We start from the raw sequence: 15,916 nt of genomic DNA, 5'->3' as shown, positions 1-15,916 counted from the left end.
ACACGCCCTTCCTCAGGTGAGGCCGAACCCCTCCTCAGGTGGGACTGAAGCCCACCTTTTCATCTCCCTGTTTTGTGTGCTGGCCCATCAGCTGTCTCTGCCCGGGGCAGCCCTACAGTTATTGGAGGCCTGACCAGGGACCCTGGCGGTCCCAGGCCGACCGCCCAGCCCTTCCTGAGATTGGGTCTCCCTTTCCTTCTCAGCCCTGTTGGGGGGCTTGGAGTACGGACCCCCTCCCTCATCTGGTCAGGGACACAGAGCCCAGTGGGACCCAGGCCTGAGTCGTCTTAGTTAAGCTGAGAACAAAACCCATGTCACTTGGTGAGGATGTGCTGGCCTTGCCGATGCCCTGGCGCCAGCAGGGGCCCCACCCGCGGTGGGCCGTGGCGGGGTCTTCTCTTCCCTGAGCTGCAGCCTCCTGTGTGAAACAGGGCCTGCGGTCCCTCCTGGCGGGTTCCCTGGGAGGATGGGGCACTTGGTGGGGCTGAGGCACACCTCTGTTGCAGGACGGCCCAGAAGCACTGCTGTGTGTCCTACTTGAAGGAGAAGAGCTGCATGGCCGGTGTCTTGGGGGCCAAGGAGGGCGCGGCGTGCGGGGATGAGGACAGCGACACCTGCGGTGTCTCCCTGTACAAGGCAAGCCTGCCCTGGGGCGTGTGTGGCCTGAGCCTGAAGGTCCTTGAGGGCCGAGGGGGTGGGCCGCCCTGTGGGGCTCCTCTGAGGGGAGGATGCTCACGCCTGGGGGCAGGGGAGCTCTGCATCTGCATAGAAAACATCACCAGTTATCATACGGACCAATTCATTCGGGAAATACTGTTTGAACACCAGTCTGTGGTGGCCCTGTTTTAGGCATTAAGAACGCAGAAGTGAATAACACAAAACTCCCTTCCCTCACGGGGCTTTCTTTTTCTTTGGTCTTTTTGTAACTGGCATTTCAACTGAGTGTGATGTCCCCAAGGTTCATCCATGTTGTTGCATGTGGCAGAACTTCCTTCCTTGTAAGGCTGAGTAATATTCTGTGTCTGGAGAGACCACATTTTGTTTATCCATCATCTGTCAATGGGCACGTGGGTTGATTCTTCCTCTTGGCTACTGTGAATATTGCTGCTGCGAACGTGGGTGTAAGAAAGCCCCTCTCTAGAGGACAGACGGTACGTCCACTTACATCACATTGGCTAGAACTTAGTCTGGCGGCTGCCTAGCTGCAAGGAAGGCTGGGAAATTTAGTCCTTATTCTGGAGAGGTCGTGTGCCCACTGCAAATGTGGAAGGAGGGAAAACGGACTTTGGGGGCTAACAGCTGGCTGTCTGTGCTGTAGAGGATGAGGGCAAACTTGGAACAGTTTCAGGAAGTATCACAGAAGGATGTTGTGTTTGGGGGAGAGAAAGGGACGGAGTTGAAGAAACCACAAGCCTGGATGACGGTTGAGGGACCTCTGGAGGAGGGCACCATCTGGCAGAGTCTTTTGACATCGAATTTTGTCTCATTGGGGTCAATTTTTCCTAAAAAATAACTGATATTAGCGAAAGGACCTTGGTGACTGGCGAGTTTAGAATTCCATTTGTGTTTATATGTTTGACCCTGGACCAGTCCTTTTTCCTCATCGTCAGCTTCTCCATCTATAAAATGGGGATAATAGTTCATGTCTTTCGGGGTGTTTGTGAGGATCAGAGGTAGTGCAAACTGTTTACCAAGTATGTGGATATGTTCACTAAGTGGAATGTTCACCACTGGGAGATGCGGTCTGGAGTATCAGTGAGCTACTGCTGTGTAACAGACCATCCCAAACCTAGTGGCTGATGACCGGCTCAGGTCACGAGTCAGGGTAGTTGTGCTGACCGGGGCCACGCCCAGCTGACCTTGGCTGCCACCAGCTAATGGTTCTGCTGGCACTAGATCTAGGATGGCTGTAGCTGGGATGACACTTCCCTGTTCCATGTGGTCTGAACCTCCAGCAGGCTAGCCTGGGCTTGTTTAGGTAGTGGCTGAGCAGGGTTCCAACATGGGGAATAGATGTGTGCAAGGCCCTTTGAGGCCTGGGCTCAGAAGAGGCGCACTGTCACTTCTGTCTCCTCCTGTTGGCCGAAGCAAGTCATGAGGCACAGTCAAGAGGTTGGGAAATGCACCCTGTCTTTCGACAGGACTGCAGAGACAGAGGACACAGTGAAGAGTGAACAACTGGGGCTGTTATTGTAATCAGTCTACCACAGTAGTTTAAACGAATCAAAGACTTTATTTTTGGAGGCATGCAGTCTGGGACAGGGGTGAATCTGTGTAATATCTTCAGGCACCCAGGCTTCTGTATTTCTGCTCGATCATCTTTAGCTTGTAGTTTCCATCTTTAAGGTCACCTCATGACCCCAAATAGCTGCTAGAGCTCCAGCCATCACATCTGTTCCAAAAAGGAGGAAGGGGGAGAGCAAAAAAGATGTACTTTCAAGTTGAGTCAGCCCTGGTTAAAAGCTCTCCTGAAAGCTTCACCCAGTGTCTCTTATCTGTAACTTCAAGGGAAGTGCTGCCTTTTAGGTGGCCTGAATAGATTTGCAGTCTGCTGGTAAATATGGGAGCAGTTAATTGGTGTGGCTGTGTGTTAACTTGTAGTTCTTTTCATAAGAGGCCATTTATGAATTATTGCAAAAAACTTGCACTAGCTGAGCCAGACATGGGAAATGGGGACAGATGACACCTTTGCCCCCGGAGAGCACATCCCGGGCACAATGTGGAGACGAGGGTGAATTTGCTCCCATTTGTCAGCCCCTCCCCAGAGCCTGGGGCTCCAGCGTGAGTCCCACAGGCTCACAGGCCATGCGGAAGGCCCTGAGCGGCCGGGCTGGGCAGTGACGGCTCTTCTCTCTCCAGCAATGCTGTGACTGCTGCGGCCTGGGGCTCCGCGTGCGGGCCGAGGGCCAGTCGTGTGAGTCCAACCCCAACCTCGGCTACCCCTGCAACCACGTCATGCTCTCCTGCTGTGAGGGCGAAGACCCCCTCATCGTGCCCGAGGTCCGCCGGCCTCCGGAGCCTGAGGCTGTACCACGGAGAGGTGCGTGCTGCTCCCCAGGCCAGGCATATGGGCCAGCTGGCCGACGGGGGAGAACTGCTGGGGCTTCTAGGCAAGGCTGGGGGTCCTCCGGCCTTCTGTGGGGACCTTGGTCACCTTCATCTGTGGTTCAAGGCACGAGTTCCGCTCTGGACAGAGTTCTTCTGTGGCCTCCCATGATGGGCTCCTGTTATTTTCGAGATGGTGGTCTCATTCAGTTTTCTACTTATCATCTGCTCTGCCCAGCTAGTACCACCCACCTCCCTCCACTCTCCACCCACCCACCCTCCTGTTTCTTTGTTCACCTACACATCCATACTTCTTCCTCCCCATCCACCCATCCATTTCACACATCCCCCTCCCATCCTCTGGTCCATCACTGCACCACTCATTCCCCCATCCTCTCATCCATCTATTCACACATCCGTCCACCCCTCCATCCACCTCCACACCCAACCCTCCATCCACCCCCCCACCCCTCCGTCCCGTCCATCCGTCCGCCTACCCACGCACGCCCCTCTATCCACCCCTCCGTCCACCCACCCCTCTATCCACCTCTCTATCCACCCTCCATCCACCCACCATCCACCCATCTATTCTTCCTTCTGTCTACCCACCCATCCACTTACCCATCCATCCACCCATCCACCCACCCATCCGTCCTGCATCGTGCTGTCTCAGCTGAGCACACAGAAGGTTCTGGTGAAGACCTGATCTGGTTTCCTGAGGGCCTGTGATCCCAGCCACTTGCTGGGGCCAGCCTGGGTCTCATCATGAGCATGGACCCCTGCCCCAGTTTCAGAGGCGGAGTTGACAAGCCGGGAGGCCCTGTCGCTGGGCACAGAGACTGAGCTGCCCAACAGCCTGCCCGGTGACGACCAGGATGAGTGCCTGCTCCTCCCGGGGGAGCTGTGCCAACACCTGTGTATCAACACCGTGGGCTCCTACCACTGTGCCTGCTTTCCTGGCTTCTCGCTGCAGGACGATGGCCGCACCTGCCGCCCAGGTGAGGGCCCGGACGGTCGGGGCAGGTGCGGGGGCGGGGCTGATCTTGACCGCAGAGCGTGGTGTTCCTCGGGTGGGGACCGTGGGGGACTTCGCCTCCCGCCACCCCACACTGTGGAACCCGCCGGCGCCGAGGGTCCCCAGCGATGGGTTTGTGAGGCCAGGCAGACGGGCTCCCTCCTGGGACTCCGTCTGCAGGGCAGCCCCAGCGGCCCACCCTGGATTCAAGTGCAGGGCCAGGACCTGGGCCACCGAGGCCCCCGCCTACCTAGCCGCGTCCCCAGTACCGGGCCCGCGGTGGTCAGGCTCCGGCACCTGGTCTGGGAGGACTCTCCCTGCCAGCTTCCCGGGGTAGATTCATTTGAGGCCACAGACGGGTCCTCCTCCACCCTCCCTGACCCGATTAGCTGTGAGACGGATCTGGCCTGAGGTGCGTCCTTCCCTGAACCTCAGTTTCCTCTCCCGTGGGGTGGATGGGGGTGGGTAAAATGAGCCGCCCCCCGACCTCGAGAGCCCGGCATGGCGCCTGTTAGGGCCCGAGGCTGCCTGAAGACGCGAGACCCCCCTCCTGTCTGCTCTGTCCGTGACAGACGGTGACCGCCCCAAGCCGGAGGCCGCCGAGGAGTCAGCGCTGAGGCCCGAATCCTCCCAGGTGGTCCCCAACACCATCGCGCTGCCCGTGCCGCAGCCCAACACCTGCAAAGGTAAGCTGGGCAGGCGGGGAGCCCTCGGGGCTGGGCGTGTGCGGGGTGGCCCCACCGAGGTGTGCTGCTTCTCGGGCTCGGGGGGTCGGTTGGCCTCGCCGTCAGAGGTTGGGTGAGGAGCTGTGAGAGGTGAGAATGGGGGGCGCAGCCTGGGGCAGGCGTGGGTGACCCCAGCATGGCCCATCAGCCGCTTTCAGCCTCGCTTTCTGTAAAGCAGAGAGTACCATCCTTGCTCGCCCAGGCATTATGGAGCCCGCGTTCAGATACGTGCGGGCGTTCTCTGCGACCTTCCCGTCCTCCCCTCCGTCCTCCTGCCTCCTCCTCACCCGCATCCCTGTTACTTGAGGGAGGGGTGTGTTGGGGCAGGTCCCAGACACCAGCCGGTGTGTGAGCGGGTTGAAGGGGTGACCTCGTGAAAGGGGCAGGAGTGGGGTGCCCTGTAGGCCGGAGCCGCGTGGTCTCTGACTTCCGTGCGGTTTCCTCGCAGACAACGGGCCCTGCAAGCAGGTGTGCAGCGTGGTCGGGGACACCGCCATGTGCTCCTGCTTCCCCGGCTATGCCATCATGGCGGACGGCGTGTCCTGTGAAGGTGAGTCCCCCCTGCCGTGGGCCCCGCACACCTGAGTGGGCCCGGAGCGGGGGAGGTGTTCCAGGGCCAAACCTCGCTGTGCTGGTGAGCGGGGAGCAGGTGTGGCTGCCATGACGACCAGCTGAAACAGCTGCGTCCGCCCACATCACGTGCCAGGTGTGCGTGCAGCCCAGGTGGGCACACGGGCTGGCCGCGGCCCCGCCACTCCCTGGAGCAGGCCTCCGCAAACTTCAGCGTGCAACACAGGATCCTGAGAAGTCCACATGGCCCCAGGGGTCTGACCTAGTAGGTCTTGGAGCCGGGGAGGCCCGAGACTCCTGGGTCACGCTCTGACTAGCTCTGTCCTCGAGGGTCACCCCATCTGAGTGGCCTGACTGGGTTTGTGACCGCCTTGCTCCCGTCCCAGCCACGGGTGGAACCGACAGAGGGCAGTGCCTGCCCTGTCGTCCTGCGGCAGGACATCGCTCCGGCTGGCCTCCATGGGGAACAAGGCTGGGGAGAGGCAGCCCCAGCTGAGGGCACATTCTCAGTTCTGAAACCAAGGAGGGATGGTGGATGTTGGTGACTCTGCCTTCACAGAAGGGCCGAAGAGGGTTTAAAAGCACAGGCCTCCCTTACTTACGAACCCGCTCAGTCTGGGTCTTGTCCCGATGGGGTCTCTGCGGGCTGGGACCTCCCCCTGTGAACTGGGGGGCATCGGATCCGACACCTGCTGGGGTGGTTCCCACAGTGAATGACACCTTGCGCACCTCCTCGTGTGTGGAGACAGGGCAGTCAGACAGCGTGCAGATGGTCTAGGAAATGCTTTAGTTTCAGGTTCAAGTTCAGGAGACATGAACCTGGTTTGGGTCCATGGGTAACAGGGTTAAGTCTGCCTGGGAAGAGATCCACATCCCTGTCAGAAGCCGAAACCCACCTCTAGCCGATTGCCCAGGACTGTTCTGGTGTGGATGAAAACCATCCTCATGCCCAGAGAGGACAGGACACTTGCCCAGAGCACACAGCATGGTGGTGACTGACAGGCCTTCCTCTCAGATGTTGGGGGCAGATCTGGCTTTGCTTCTCATCTCCCAGGGCCTGAAGACATGAGGACTGTATCTCTTCTGGGTTGGGACTCCTTCAGGCCATGGGCCCGTGTCCCTATCCCTCCAGGCCTCCCTTTCTCTCTGCAGCGCCCCCAGTGGTAGAGGCTGTGGGGTCCAGGCCAGAGGATGCAGAGGGCGTTTTGTGGGTGTCGCCTGCCCCGCAGGGGAGTCCTGCAGATGACATTTTATCATCTGTTTAAAATAATCAAACAAGTTACCAGCAGTGGCAGCTCAAGAATTTTTTTTTAATGTCCAAATTTCAGGATTTTCTTGAAACTTTGTAACATCTGTCCACAAGGAGCCCACAGCCTTGGTCTCCCTTTCGACAGAGCACAGGCTCCGCAGTGCCCTAGAGCCCCCTTGGCCCCTTCTCCTGTTTATGTCTCCAGCCTGGCCCCCTAAGCACTTAGGTTTGCAACTCCTGCCATTGTGTGGCTCCTGTGGCTGCCCGTGGAGGTAGAGGGTCTCCAGAGCATGGGTGGGAGATGGCCTCTGGTCCCACCCGCTGTGTGACCCCGGACAGGCTGTCTACCCTCTCTGAGCTTCACTTTGCCATCTGTCTCTGCTAGGGCTCCTGCTCTGACATCTTTCAACTGGACAAACTCAGACTTGGGCCCAAAGCCCAGAGGGACCACTGATGGGCTGGGAGGTCCTGGGCAGGTCCCTGCCCGTCTGGGTCTCAGTTTCCCCATCTGTCACTGGAGGCTCCATGTCACTGGGGGCCACGCTTCTCTAACGGCCCTTCTGTTTTTCCTCCCGCGGCCGTCACTAGACCAAGACGAGTGCCTGCTGGGCACTCACGATTGTAGCTGGCGACAGTTCTGTGTGAACACCCTGGGATCCTTCTACTGTGTCAACCACACAGTGCTCTGTGCGGAGGGCTTTATCCTCAATGCACACAGGAAGTGCGTGGGTAAGCCAGAGCCCCGCTTGCCGCCACCGTCACGGCTCCCTGCCCCGCTCCACGCCAAGCCCGCCACACTGCAGCCACATGCTAAAGGGCCTGCCCTTTGCATATGAGCTCTCAGCACGGCCCGCCACCCCATGCTCCATGTCGTGCCCCTTGTGTCCTGCTTCTCCACCGACGCCACCGGGAAGCTGCTTTCCCCAGGGACGTGCCTGAGTCAGAACTTTGTCTGAGGTGTGACCTGGCTGGTCATTGAAATGAGGTCATTGAGACATGTGGGCAGCAGGATAGGGAGGCCTGGGTTCGAAGCAGGACCCCCTAGTATCTCTGTGGGCTTGAACTTCCTCCCAAGCCTCCGTTTTATCATCTGAAAAGGGAGCACTGAGGGCACTGCTCCCCGTTTGGAGGTTATGTGACACGTGTATCGCGTAGCCAGAGCCCAGGGCATGGTGTGCATGGGACCTCAGCTGCTGAGATTGTCCTTAGATGCGGCCAGAGCCCCTTCAGAGGCAAATACCCCAGGTAGGCGTCCATTTGCTGTGTGACCCGGAGCAGTAGTGCTTGCGTCTCTGAGCCTGTTTCCTCACCTCTAACCTCGGGGCTCGGAGACCTGGCATGGGCTGGTACCCAGGTCCCGGCCTGTGCACGGATGGGCTGGTGCTCAGTCTTGCGCCTGCCCTCCTGCCTCTCGGTGCCCTTGTGGGCCAGGGCTGGGGCTCTAGGCCTGCTCTGTGGGCAGCAAGGACTTGCTGTTCTCCCATGGCTGGGGGTCTGGTGTTTTCGTTTAGGAAACATCATGGACCTGAACAGAGATAGACCCAGGGTAGCAGGGGCTTGGGGCAGACTGGGAAATGCTGTGGCAGGGACACGAGAGGCCAAGGGAGAGGCCATTCCAGCTGGCAGCGTCTGGACACACTCCCTGGAGAAGGTGGCGTGTGCATGTGTCTCCAAAGACGATGGGGATTTGGGAGTTGGGAGGGGCGTGAGGGAGGAAGGAACGGCTGCAGCAAACATGTGGAGTTGGGAACTGCACTGCACGTGCCCAGACCCCCGTGTGTCGTCCTTGTGCTTGGGGACCATGCCCATCTGGACATGTCCTCTTCCTCACCCTCCGCCGCCGGGCAGCGGAGTGGCCGCTGCAGACATGTGTGCCCCTGGCCTCCAGCCCCCGGCCCAACATGTGCCCTCTGGAGCCTGCTTGTCAGTGGCGGGGCAGCTCCTCCCGTCCGGCTCGTGTCTGTGTGTGTCTGGGAAAAGGCGGTCCACCCTGTGAGCACCCTCCCAGGACGCGGGTGTGCAGGGTTCCCTGGCGGCCTGGAGAGAAGACCTTGTCCTGAAAGGGGTCGCCGGGCAGCTGGAAAACGGGTTCTGGGATGAAAGAGCAGAGGTGCATTCCATTCAGCAAAGTTTATGGTCATTCTTTCAGCCTTTCCTTCCTTATCATCTGGCACGGACCCCAGTCTCCTCTTCGTCCTTGTGTTCCACTTACGTGTTCATCTCACCTGTGAGCACTCGTTCTTTCCATCACTTGCTCATCCACAGACGTGTCTTCTGCGGTGCGTTTGTGAGCTCCAGGCATGTTCTGTTAACCCTGGCTGGTGACGTGGGAGACGGGTGCCCGGGTTAAGAGTGTGGCCTCTGCAGCCAGACTGGCTGGGTTCAAATCCTGGCTCTGCCGCTTTCTAGTTGCAGGACCTGAGACCAGTCATTTGATCTCTCTGAGCCTCAGTTTCCTCACCTGTGAAAAGAGAGGACTAATGTCTACCTCAGAGGGTCACTGTGGCGGTTACATAAATCCATGTAAAGAACTTGCTAGTGTTTGATGCCATAATTGTGATTCAACAAATGTGTTATACTGAGGCAGCCTACAGAGGTAGTGAGCCCCCCATCACTGGAGGTATGTAAGCTGAAGTGGGACAGTATTGGGCGGTGCCAAGTCCACAGTACTTCTAACAGACAGGTGACCTCTGTGGGGAATTCCCTGTGCTTTGCTGTTGGCCTTTTGTGCCCTGTCCTTTGAGGAACATCTTGGGCCCTGGGAATAGTGTTTCAGGTGGGCTTGGCTTTGAGACGATGGGAGCCCCGTCTCTGGGGCCCACTCTGCAGCAGTGGGGAAAGGGCTGGGCGCTCTGGGTTCTGTTCTTGCTGTTGTCCCGTGCAGGCTGGGAGACTTCAGTCACATCCCCTCTGTGAGACCTAGTTCCTTATCTGTGAAGCAGTATCTCTGGGGGATCGAGGGCAGTTCCTGTAAGCCGCCCGATCCCTAAGTGAGCCATACAGTCAGTGGTGTCTGCTGTCACCTCTCACCATGATTCCTCCCAGGCTAGGGCGGGCTCCTGGCCCGTGATGTTTCTGGGCTCCTGAGAATGTGTCTCTCGCTGTCAATCCAGCTTATAAATCAGAAGTCTCTGTCTGGCCCAGCCAACCCTTCCTTGGAAACCACGGGCCAGAACTCTCCCTTTTCCTCCTCCTCTTCCCCACCCAACCAGCCTTGGCCAGGCCTGTACACCAGTTGGCTCACCTGTGAGTTTGGGACAGTCTCTTGCCCCACAGCCCTGTACCCCTCCTCTCCACGTGGTCCTTGTCGTCCTGGTAGGCTCAGCTCAGACATGACTGTCCCTGAGAGCAGCTCTGAGAGCGCAGCGCCCACAGCGGGCAGTGCTCTGGCCTGAGCCCGGGGCTGTGCGGCTTACCTCCCCAGCGTCTCCGCCTGACCTGTCCTCTCTCCCTGCCTGCCGACTGGCAGTTCCTTGGGGGCAGAGGCTGTGACACACCTCTAGGCCACCTGGGCTTAGCACAGAATAGCTGCTCGTTAAGGTGTGTCCAGTGAATGAACGAATCCGCACGACTGCTGTACCTCCCCTGCCAGGTGGAGCGTGGCAGAGACACGGGGTGTCCTCTGCCCACCTGCAGGGACGTCTGACTTGGCCACCTCTCTGGGTCTCCTCTGCCCTCCCTGATGCTACTTCTTTCCCTCCTTTGTTGGCTTCTCCCCTCCCCCCCTGCGCAGCCCAGGCATCAGTACTCGGCCCCCGGGTGACCTCAGCAGTGACCACTCCCACGTCAATGTCTCGCCTCAGACCCCTTCCATGAGCTCCGAGGCAGGCCTCTGGCTGCCGCTTGATCCTCAAGCCCAGTGTGACGTCAAGGGCTCCCAGCCTTCCGCTGTGAGCCTGCTCCTCCCAGCTGGCCCCAGCCCGGGTGCGGGGCCCCCATCTGCAGAGCTGCTCGTCCAGAAAGCTTTGCCAAGACCAATGGGCTCCTCTTTTTCTCTCTCCTTCGTCGCATCCACCGTAGATCCTGTCGGTTTGACCTTCACAGCACTTCCAGGACCCGACTGCTTCTCCTCGCCTCCGTGGGCGGCAGCCTAAGCCCCATCATCTCCTAGTCTAACAGACCCTCACCCCTGGGGTATTTGCACTCAGCCAGGGGACCCTGTTACCAATAAGTCAGCCCACTTCCCTCCTCTGCTGGAGCCCTCGATGGCTCCCACCTCCCCCGCATCTCCTAACACTCTCCTCTCCCGCCCCAGTCACACCCCTCTGGGCCAGAGCCTGGGCCTGCCTGGCGGCCTGTCCCCTCTGCCTAAGATACGTGCTCGGCTCATCCTGGCACCTCCTCAAATGCTTTGCTCAAGTGTCCTCTGCCCTGAGCATCCTTCGTGCCTCCGCCCCCTGCACCTCCCACTCCTGGTCTCCACTCTCTCTTGCACAAGACTCAGGACCACCCTCCCTCTTAGGTTTGTCTGTCCGCTGGTCCCCCCGCTCTGAGTGTCCCGCGCCATGGCAGACTTTCTGTCTGTCTCGTTCACCACGTACCCCTGGGGCCATGGCACACGCTCCATAAATCTTTGTTGAACGGGTGGTTGCACAGACCGTGCTGCTCTCTGGGAAGTGAGTACCTTGAGGGCAGGGCCGGCTGGCCGGCAGCGCGTGCGCCGTACCGGGAGCGCCCCGCAGCCTCTGACGGCCTCACCCTCCCCGCAGACATCAACGAGTGCGTGACGGACCTGCACACGTGCAGCCGGGGCGAGCACTGCATGAACACAGTGGGCTCCTTCCGCTGCTACAAGGCTCTCACCTGTGAGTCCGGCTACATGCTCAAGGATGGCGAGTGCACAGGTGAGGCGAGCTGGCTGGAGGCCCCGCCCACCTCCCCACCCCCGCCCCACCTTCTGATCCGCCCCCAGCCCGCCTGCAGCCCACCTGGCCCGCCCAGAGCCTTCTCCCTTCTGGCAAGTTCCCAGCCCTGGGGTTTCCTGCGATGGTTTAGGGGCAGAGGCTGGGGCGGGGGGTGGCCCCGAGGTAAGTGTGTCTGGGTCAGTTATTCCCCTCCCTATGCCTCAGTTCCCACAGAAGGGTCACTTCTGTCCTTTTTACCAGAAAATTCTAGCAGCCTCAGAAGAGAGAGAGGTTCCATTGAACCGTTTCAGCAGATGCTTCCCCAGTGTCGTTTGTGGGCCTGACAGGGTTCTGGGTGGCAGGGGTACCGGTGGGGGTGTGTTCTTGTCTCTGGCCTCCTGATGGGGGGACTGGCGGGCCCACAGGCACGCGGGGCTGGGTGTTGCTTTAGGTGGGGTCCAAAGAGGCCAGCCCCTTGTGGCGGTGATGTCTGGGCACAGACCTGCAGGATGAGAGGCCCCTGGGAAGGGTGTTCCAGGCAGAGGGAGCAGCAGGTGTCATGCCTTTAGGGAGGGGAGGAGTCGTGGCACAAAGGGCAGAAAGGGCGTCTCGGGTGAGAGCACGCTGCCGGTGGAAGGCAGGCCCAGATAGGCGAGCAGTTGGGAGTTTGTTTCACCCGTGACGGGAAGCGTTTTATTTTAACTGAAAACGTCTAGAAGAAAGTCACCCAGGAGGTGAGACCCAGAGCAGTGCTCCATTGTTGCAAGCCCGGAAAATGGCGGTGGGAAGCGGCTCTGAGGTTGGCGGGAGCTCAGGCAGGTGCTGAACGCACTCCATGCCGGGCCCTGAGCTGGGCGCGGAGCAGGGGTGGGGTGAGCTGGCAGGAGATGAGCCCAGGCCCCTCGGCGCACACCTGTGCACACCCACACATGCCCACAGGGCTCACACAGATCCACGGTGAGCCCCCTTTAGAGAACCCTGACACGTGGGGAGGGGGGCCGTCTCCCTGGACGCCCCAGCACCCCCGCCCCTCTCATCCCAGGGCCTCCTTCTTAGACCAGAGTGGCTGGGCAGGGGCTGTGTTCTCAGCCTCCCGGGGGTCCTTGGAGGGGGTTCCAGAACCCAGCACGGGGTTGCCTAGAGGCTGGGCTCCTTCGGGAAAGTGGTGGAAACCTTGGAAACTGGAGGGGGTGGATGGATGAACAACACACGGACAGACCCACAAGGTTGGTCAGGCCGTCGGGAGGCCGAGGCGGTCTCGGCTGTGCCACTAGCCCTCTGTGTCCCCTTTCTGCTCCGTGCCTCGGTTTCCTCGTCTGGAAAGAGCCCGGCATGCCTGCTGTGCGGGAAGCACAGGGGAAGCATGGGGCCTGCACTTTGTAAACTGGGTGCTACACAGCGGGGAGGGCCACCTGTGACCTGCTGGTGCCACACCGCAGGCGGGGACAGCGGTGCTGTCCGGGTCTGGCGGTTCCATCGTTGGAGGCTCCAGGCCTGGCTGCCCAGAAGCAGTGCCCCAGCTATGGAGCCCTGCCTGTGCCTCAGGTTCCCCTGTGAAGGAGGGGGCTCGTCATAGCTGCTTCTGGGTACATGTAAGCACTGAGTAAATAAGTACGTCTCAGAGCCCTTGGGACAACGCCTGGTAGCACGGCAGAGTTCAGTGAGGGGGTGACGTTGTTGTTACTGCTGGCATGGGCCACGGCAGCTCCCTGTGACGCAGAAGACCTTTGTAACCGTCAAGGTCACTGTGGGGATGTGCGGGCAGGGGCCCGCCGGCCCGCCGGCCCGCCGGCCCCTGACCCCCGGCCTGGTCTGTGTGGCAGACGTGGACGAGTGTGAGCTGGGCACACACAACTGCCAGGCGGGCTCCGTGTGCCATAACACCAAGGGCTCCTTCTACTGCCAGGCGCGGCAGCGCTGCATGGAGGGCTTCCTGCAGGACCCCGAGGGCAACTGCGTGGGTGAGTGGGGCCTGGAGGGGCTGCCTGGCCCTGGGGGTCTTTAGGAGAGGTCGCTGGGGGGATAGGCTCTGAGGGCTTTACGGAAGAGGGAGGCCTGGCTTGCTGCACTTGCCCCCTCCCGGCCTCAGTGTCCCTCTGTGAATGGATGTGTCAGTGCCTGGGCCCCGCGAGGCACTTGCAGAATGGAAGCTCTTATTATCCTGAACTGTCTGCTCGCGGCTGAGTTACTTCTCTTGTGGCCTCAGTTTACCCATCTGTGGGATTGGACTGGATGAAGGTGTATCACGTTTTTTTAACCTACCCAACAGCGCTTGGGTTCTGGGAGGGAAAGCCCACGGGTCCTGGGACTCAGGGACTGGATAGTCTGACCTGCCAGCCCGACCTGGACTGGTCTGGGGCCCGGGACTGGCCGCCTCCCAGTGCAGCCCTGGACTCAGATGCTGGGGCTCCAGGAGGGGCTCCAGCAGGCGCCCTGTCACCCGCACCCCCCTCCGCAGACATCAATGAGTGCACGTCACTGTCTGAGCCGTGTCGGCCAGGCTTCAGCTGCATCAACACGGTGGGCTCCTACACGTGCCAGAGGAACCCTGTGATCTGCGGGCGTGGCTACCACGCCAGCCAGGACGGGACCAAGTGTGTGGGTAAGGCCCGCCTCCCCCTAGCTTCTGGCTTCCCGGGTGCCCTGGGCCGGGGCGGCTGGTGCAGGGGGAGAGTCCGGGCCTCAGGGTGCCCTGCTTGCCTCCCCCTGCAGACGTGAACGAGTGTGAGGCAGGCGTGCACCGCTGCGGCGAGGGGCAGGTATGCCACAACCTCCCCGGCTCCTACCGCTGTGACTGCAAGCCTGGCTTCCAGCGGGACGCCTTCGGCCGCGCCTGCGTCGGTAGGTGGGACTGGTGGCCGGGACCCCGTCCGGCTGCCCTGAGAGGTGCCCGCCTGCCCCAGGCCCTCCCCCTGGCCAGCCTTGCCCTGACCACATGGCCGGCCCTCTCTGGGCTGGACAGCCTTCCTGCCGTCCTGTCCAGCTGCGGCTCTGCTCTCGGTCCCCATCGCGCTCTTTTCTTGCCCTTTGCTGTGCCGTCTGTCTCTCCATGTCTGCCTCTGGTCTCTGTCCAACACCTCCTCTGCCGTCTTCCCCTGCTCCCTCTTCCCCCGCGTTCCTTCTGGGCTCCTGGGTCCCTCTCCTCCCCGGGGCTGGAGGCGGCTGGCGTCCAGGCCCCCTCCGCCCTCCCTGAGGCCCTGCACCTGCCGCCCGCCCCGCAGACGTGAACGAGTGCTGGAGCTCGCCCACCCGCCTGTGCCAGCACGCGTGCGAGAACACGCTTGGCTCCTACCGCTGCTCCTGCGCCTCCGGCTTCCGGCTGGCGGCCGACGGCAAGCGTTGCGAAGGTACGGCCGACCCAGCCTCTGACCCGTGGCGCCCCGTGCAGGGCCCCAGGCCTTAGCTGCACGCTGTTTCCTGCCAGGGCCCCCCACTGCCATCTCAGACCCAAGGGCTGGGTGTGTGTGTTGTGTGCACCCCTGGGCGGGAGCTCCCGGCAGGCAGGGGGGGCGGCCCAGCCTCTGCCCCTTGGTAGGTGCTGACCCTGGTCATGACCGCGGTGCCCTGGGCTTCAGGCGGGGGGCAGAGTGAGTGAGATGAGAGGTAGGCCCGTGGCCACGCGGACGGCCCGGCGGCCACACAGCACCTGGCAGTGTCCTCCAGAGTCACCCCATCTTGGTTTTCCAGATCCCAGAAATCTAGATATTTATGCGAAGTCTGCTGGTTTGTACATGTCGCTGGTGGATCTAAACTTAAACACACTGTGTGTTAAACCGAGCACGTGAACTCACCCATGTGGGGTGCGCCTGGGGCTGACGGAGGGGACGCGTGAGGGACCGTCACGCTGTTCCCACCTGTGTTCATGGTGTGGTTGGGCCAGGTCTGGGGGGGTTGGTGTGGAGGGGTGCAGGGGTCCCAGGCTGCTCAGTGAAGTGGGGAGGGGTCCCGTGAGTAAGGGGGCGTGGGGTCTCTGGCCCCGTTTGCTGGTGCCGCCTTTCCCAGCACTCCCCTGGAGGCGCGTTCCTCATTTCCCTCCTGGGGAGGTGAGTCTGCTGAGACCCCTGGGAAGGCCATGCACCTCTCTCTGATTGCCTGGCCTGGCCAAAGAGCTGGCCTCTTGTGGGACGGGACCAGCCCAGGGACAGGGGAGCGACCCCAGGCCTGGCTGTGTCAGACGGCACTTGGATGGGCTCCCAAAACAGACCCTGTCACTCCCTTTCACTCACGGGGGTTACAGCCACCTGTGAGCCCTCCCCCGGGCCAGGCTGGGTGCAGACAGCCGTGGGGGTGGAGCATCGTTCCCACCCTAATTGTAGTTCATTCGTTCACTTCTTGGCCCTTCTGCCTCCCCCGCCGCCCCTACTTCAGGCCACTTCTCTCCAGCTCCATCTGTGGCTGGACGGTAGAGACTCAGAGGTGGAACCAGCGTGGCCCCTGGCCCCCGGGAGCTCAGAGCCTGGTAGAGGAG

General features: G+C 60.9%; 1 protein-coding gene across 2 annotated transcripts in view; it reads left to right on the top strand.

The window, feature by feature from the left end:
* FBLN2 (fibulin 2) overlaps nt 1-15,916 on the top strand; it is a 74,698-nt gene that overhangs the window by 52,953 nt on the left and 5,829 nt on the right. Inside the window, exons 4-14 of one of the 2 annotated variants that reach the window (XM_067755619.1) lie at nt 507-636; nt 2,860-3,040; nt 3,834-4,043; nt 4,633-4,746; nt 5,234-5,335; nt 7,193-7,333; nt 11,314-11,448; nt 13,272-13,409; nt 13,907-14,050; nt 14,161-14,289; nt 14,670-14,795. In XM_067755619.1, the coding sequence (XP_067611720.1) occupies nt 507-636; nt 2,860-3,040; nt 3,834-4,043; nt 4,633-4,746; nt 5,234-5,335; nt 7,193-7,333; nt 11,314-11,448; nt 13,272-13,409; nt 13,907-14,050; nt 14,161-14,289; nt 14,670-14,795 (1,550 nt within the window). The remainder of the gene's footprint in view (nt 1-506; nt 637-2,859; nt 3,041-3,833; nt 4,044-4,632; nt 4,747-5,233; nt 5,336-7,192; nt 7,334-11,313; nt 11,449-13,271; nt 13,410-13,906; nt 14,051-14,160; nt 14,290-14,669; nt 14,796-15,916) is intronic. The other variant, XM_067755620.1, reaches the window with a different exon arrangement.

The sequence above is a fragment of the Pseudorca crassidens genome, chromosome 10 (genome assembly GCF_039906515.1).
Source record: "Pseudorca crassidens isolate mPseCra1 chromosome 10, mPseCra1.hap1, whole genome shotgun sequence".
NCBI classification, from domain to species: domain Eukaryota; kingdom Metazoa; phylum Chordata; class Mammalia; order Artiodactyla; family Delphinidae; genus Pseudorca; species Pseudorca crassidens.
This window is presented reverse-complemented; position numbering and strand designations above follow the sequence as displayed.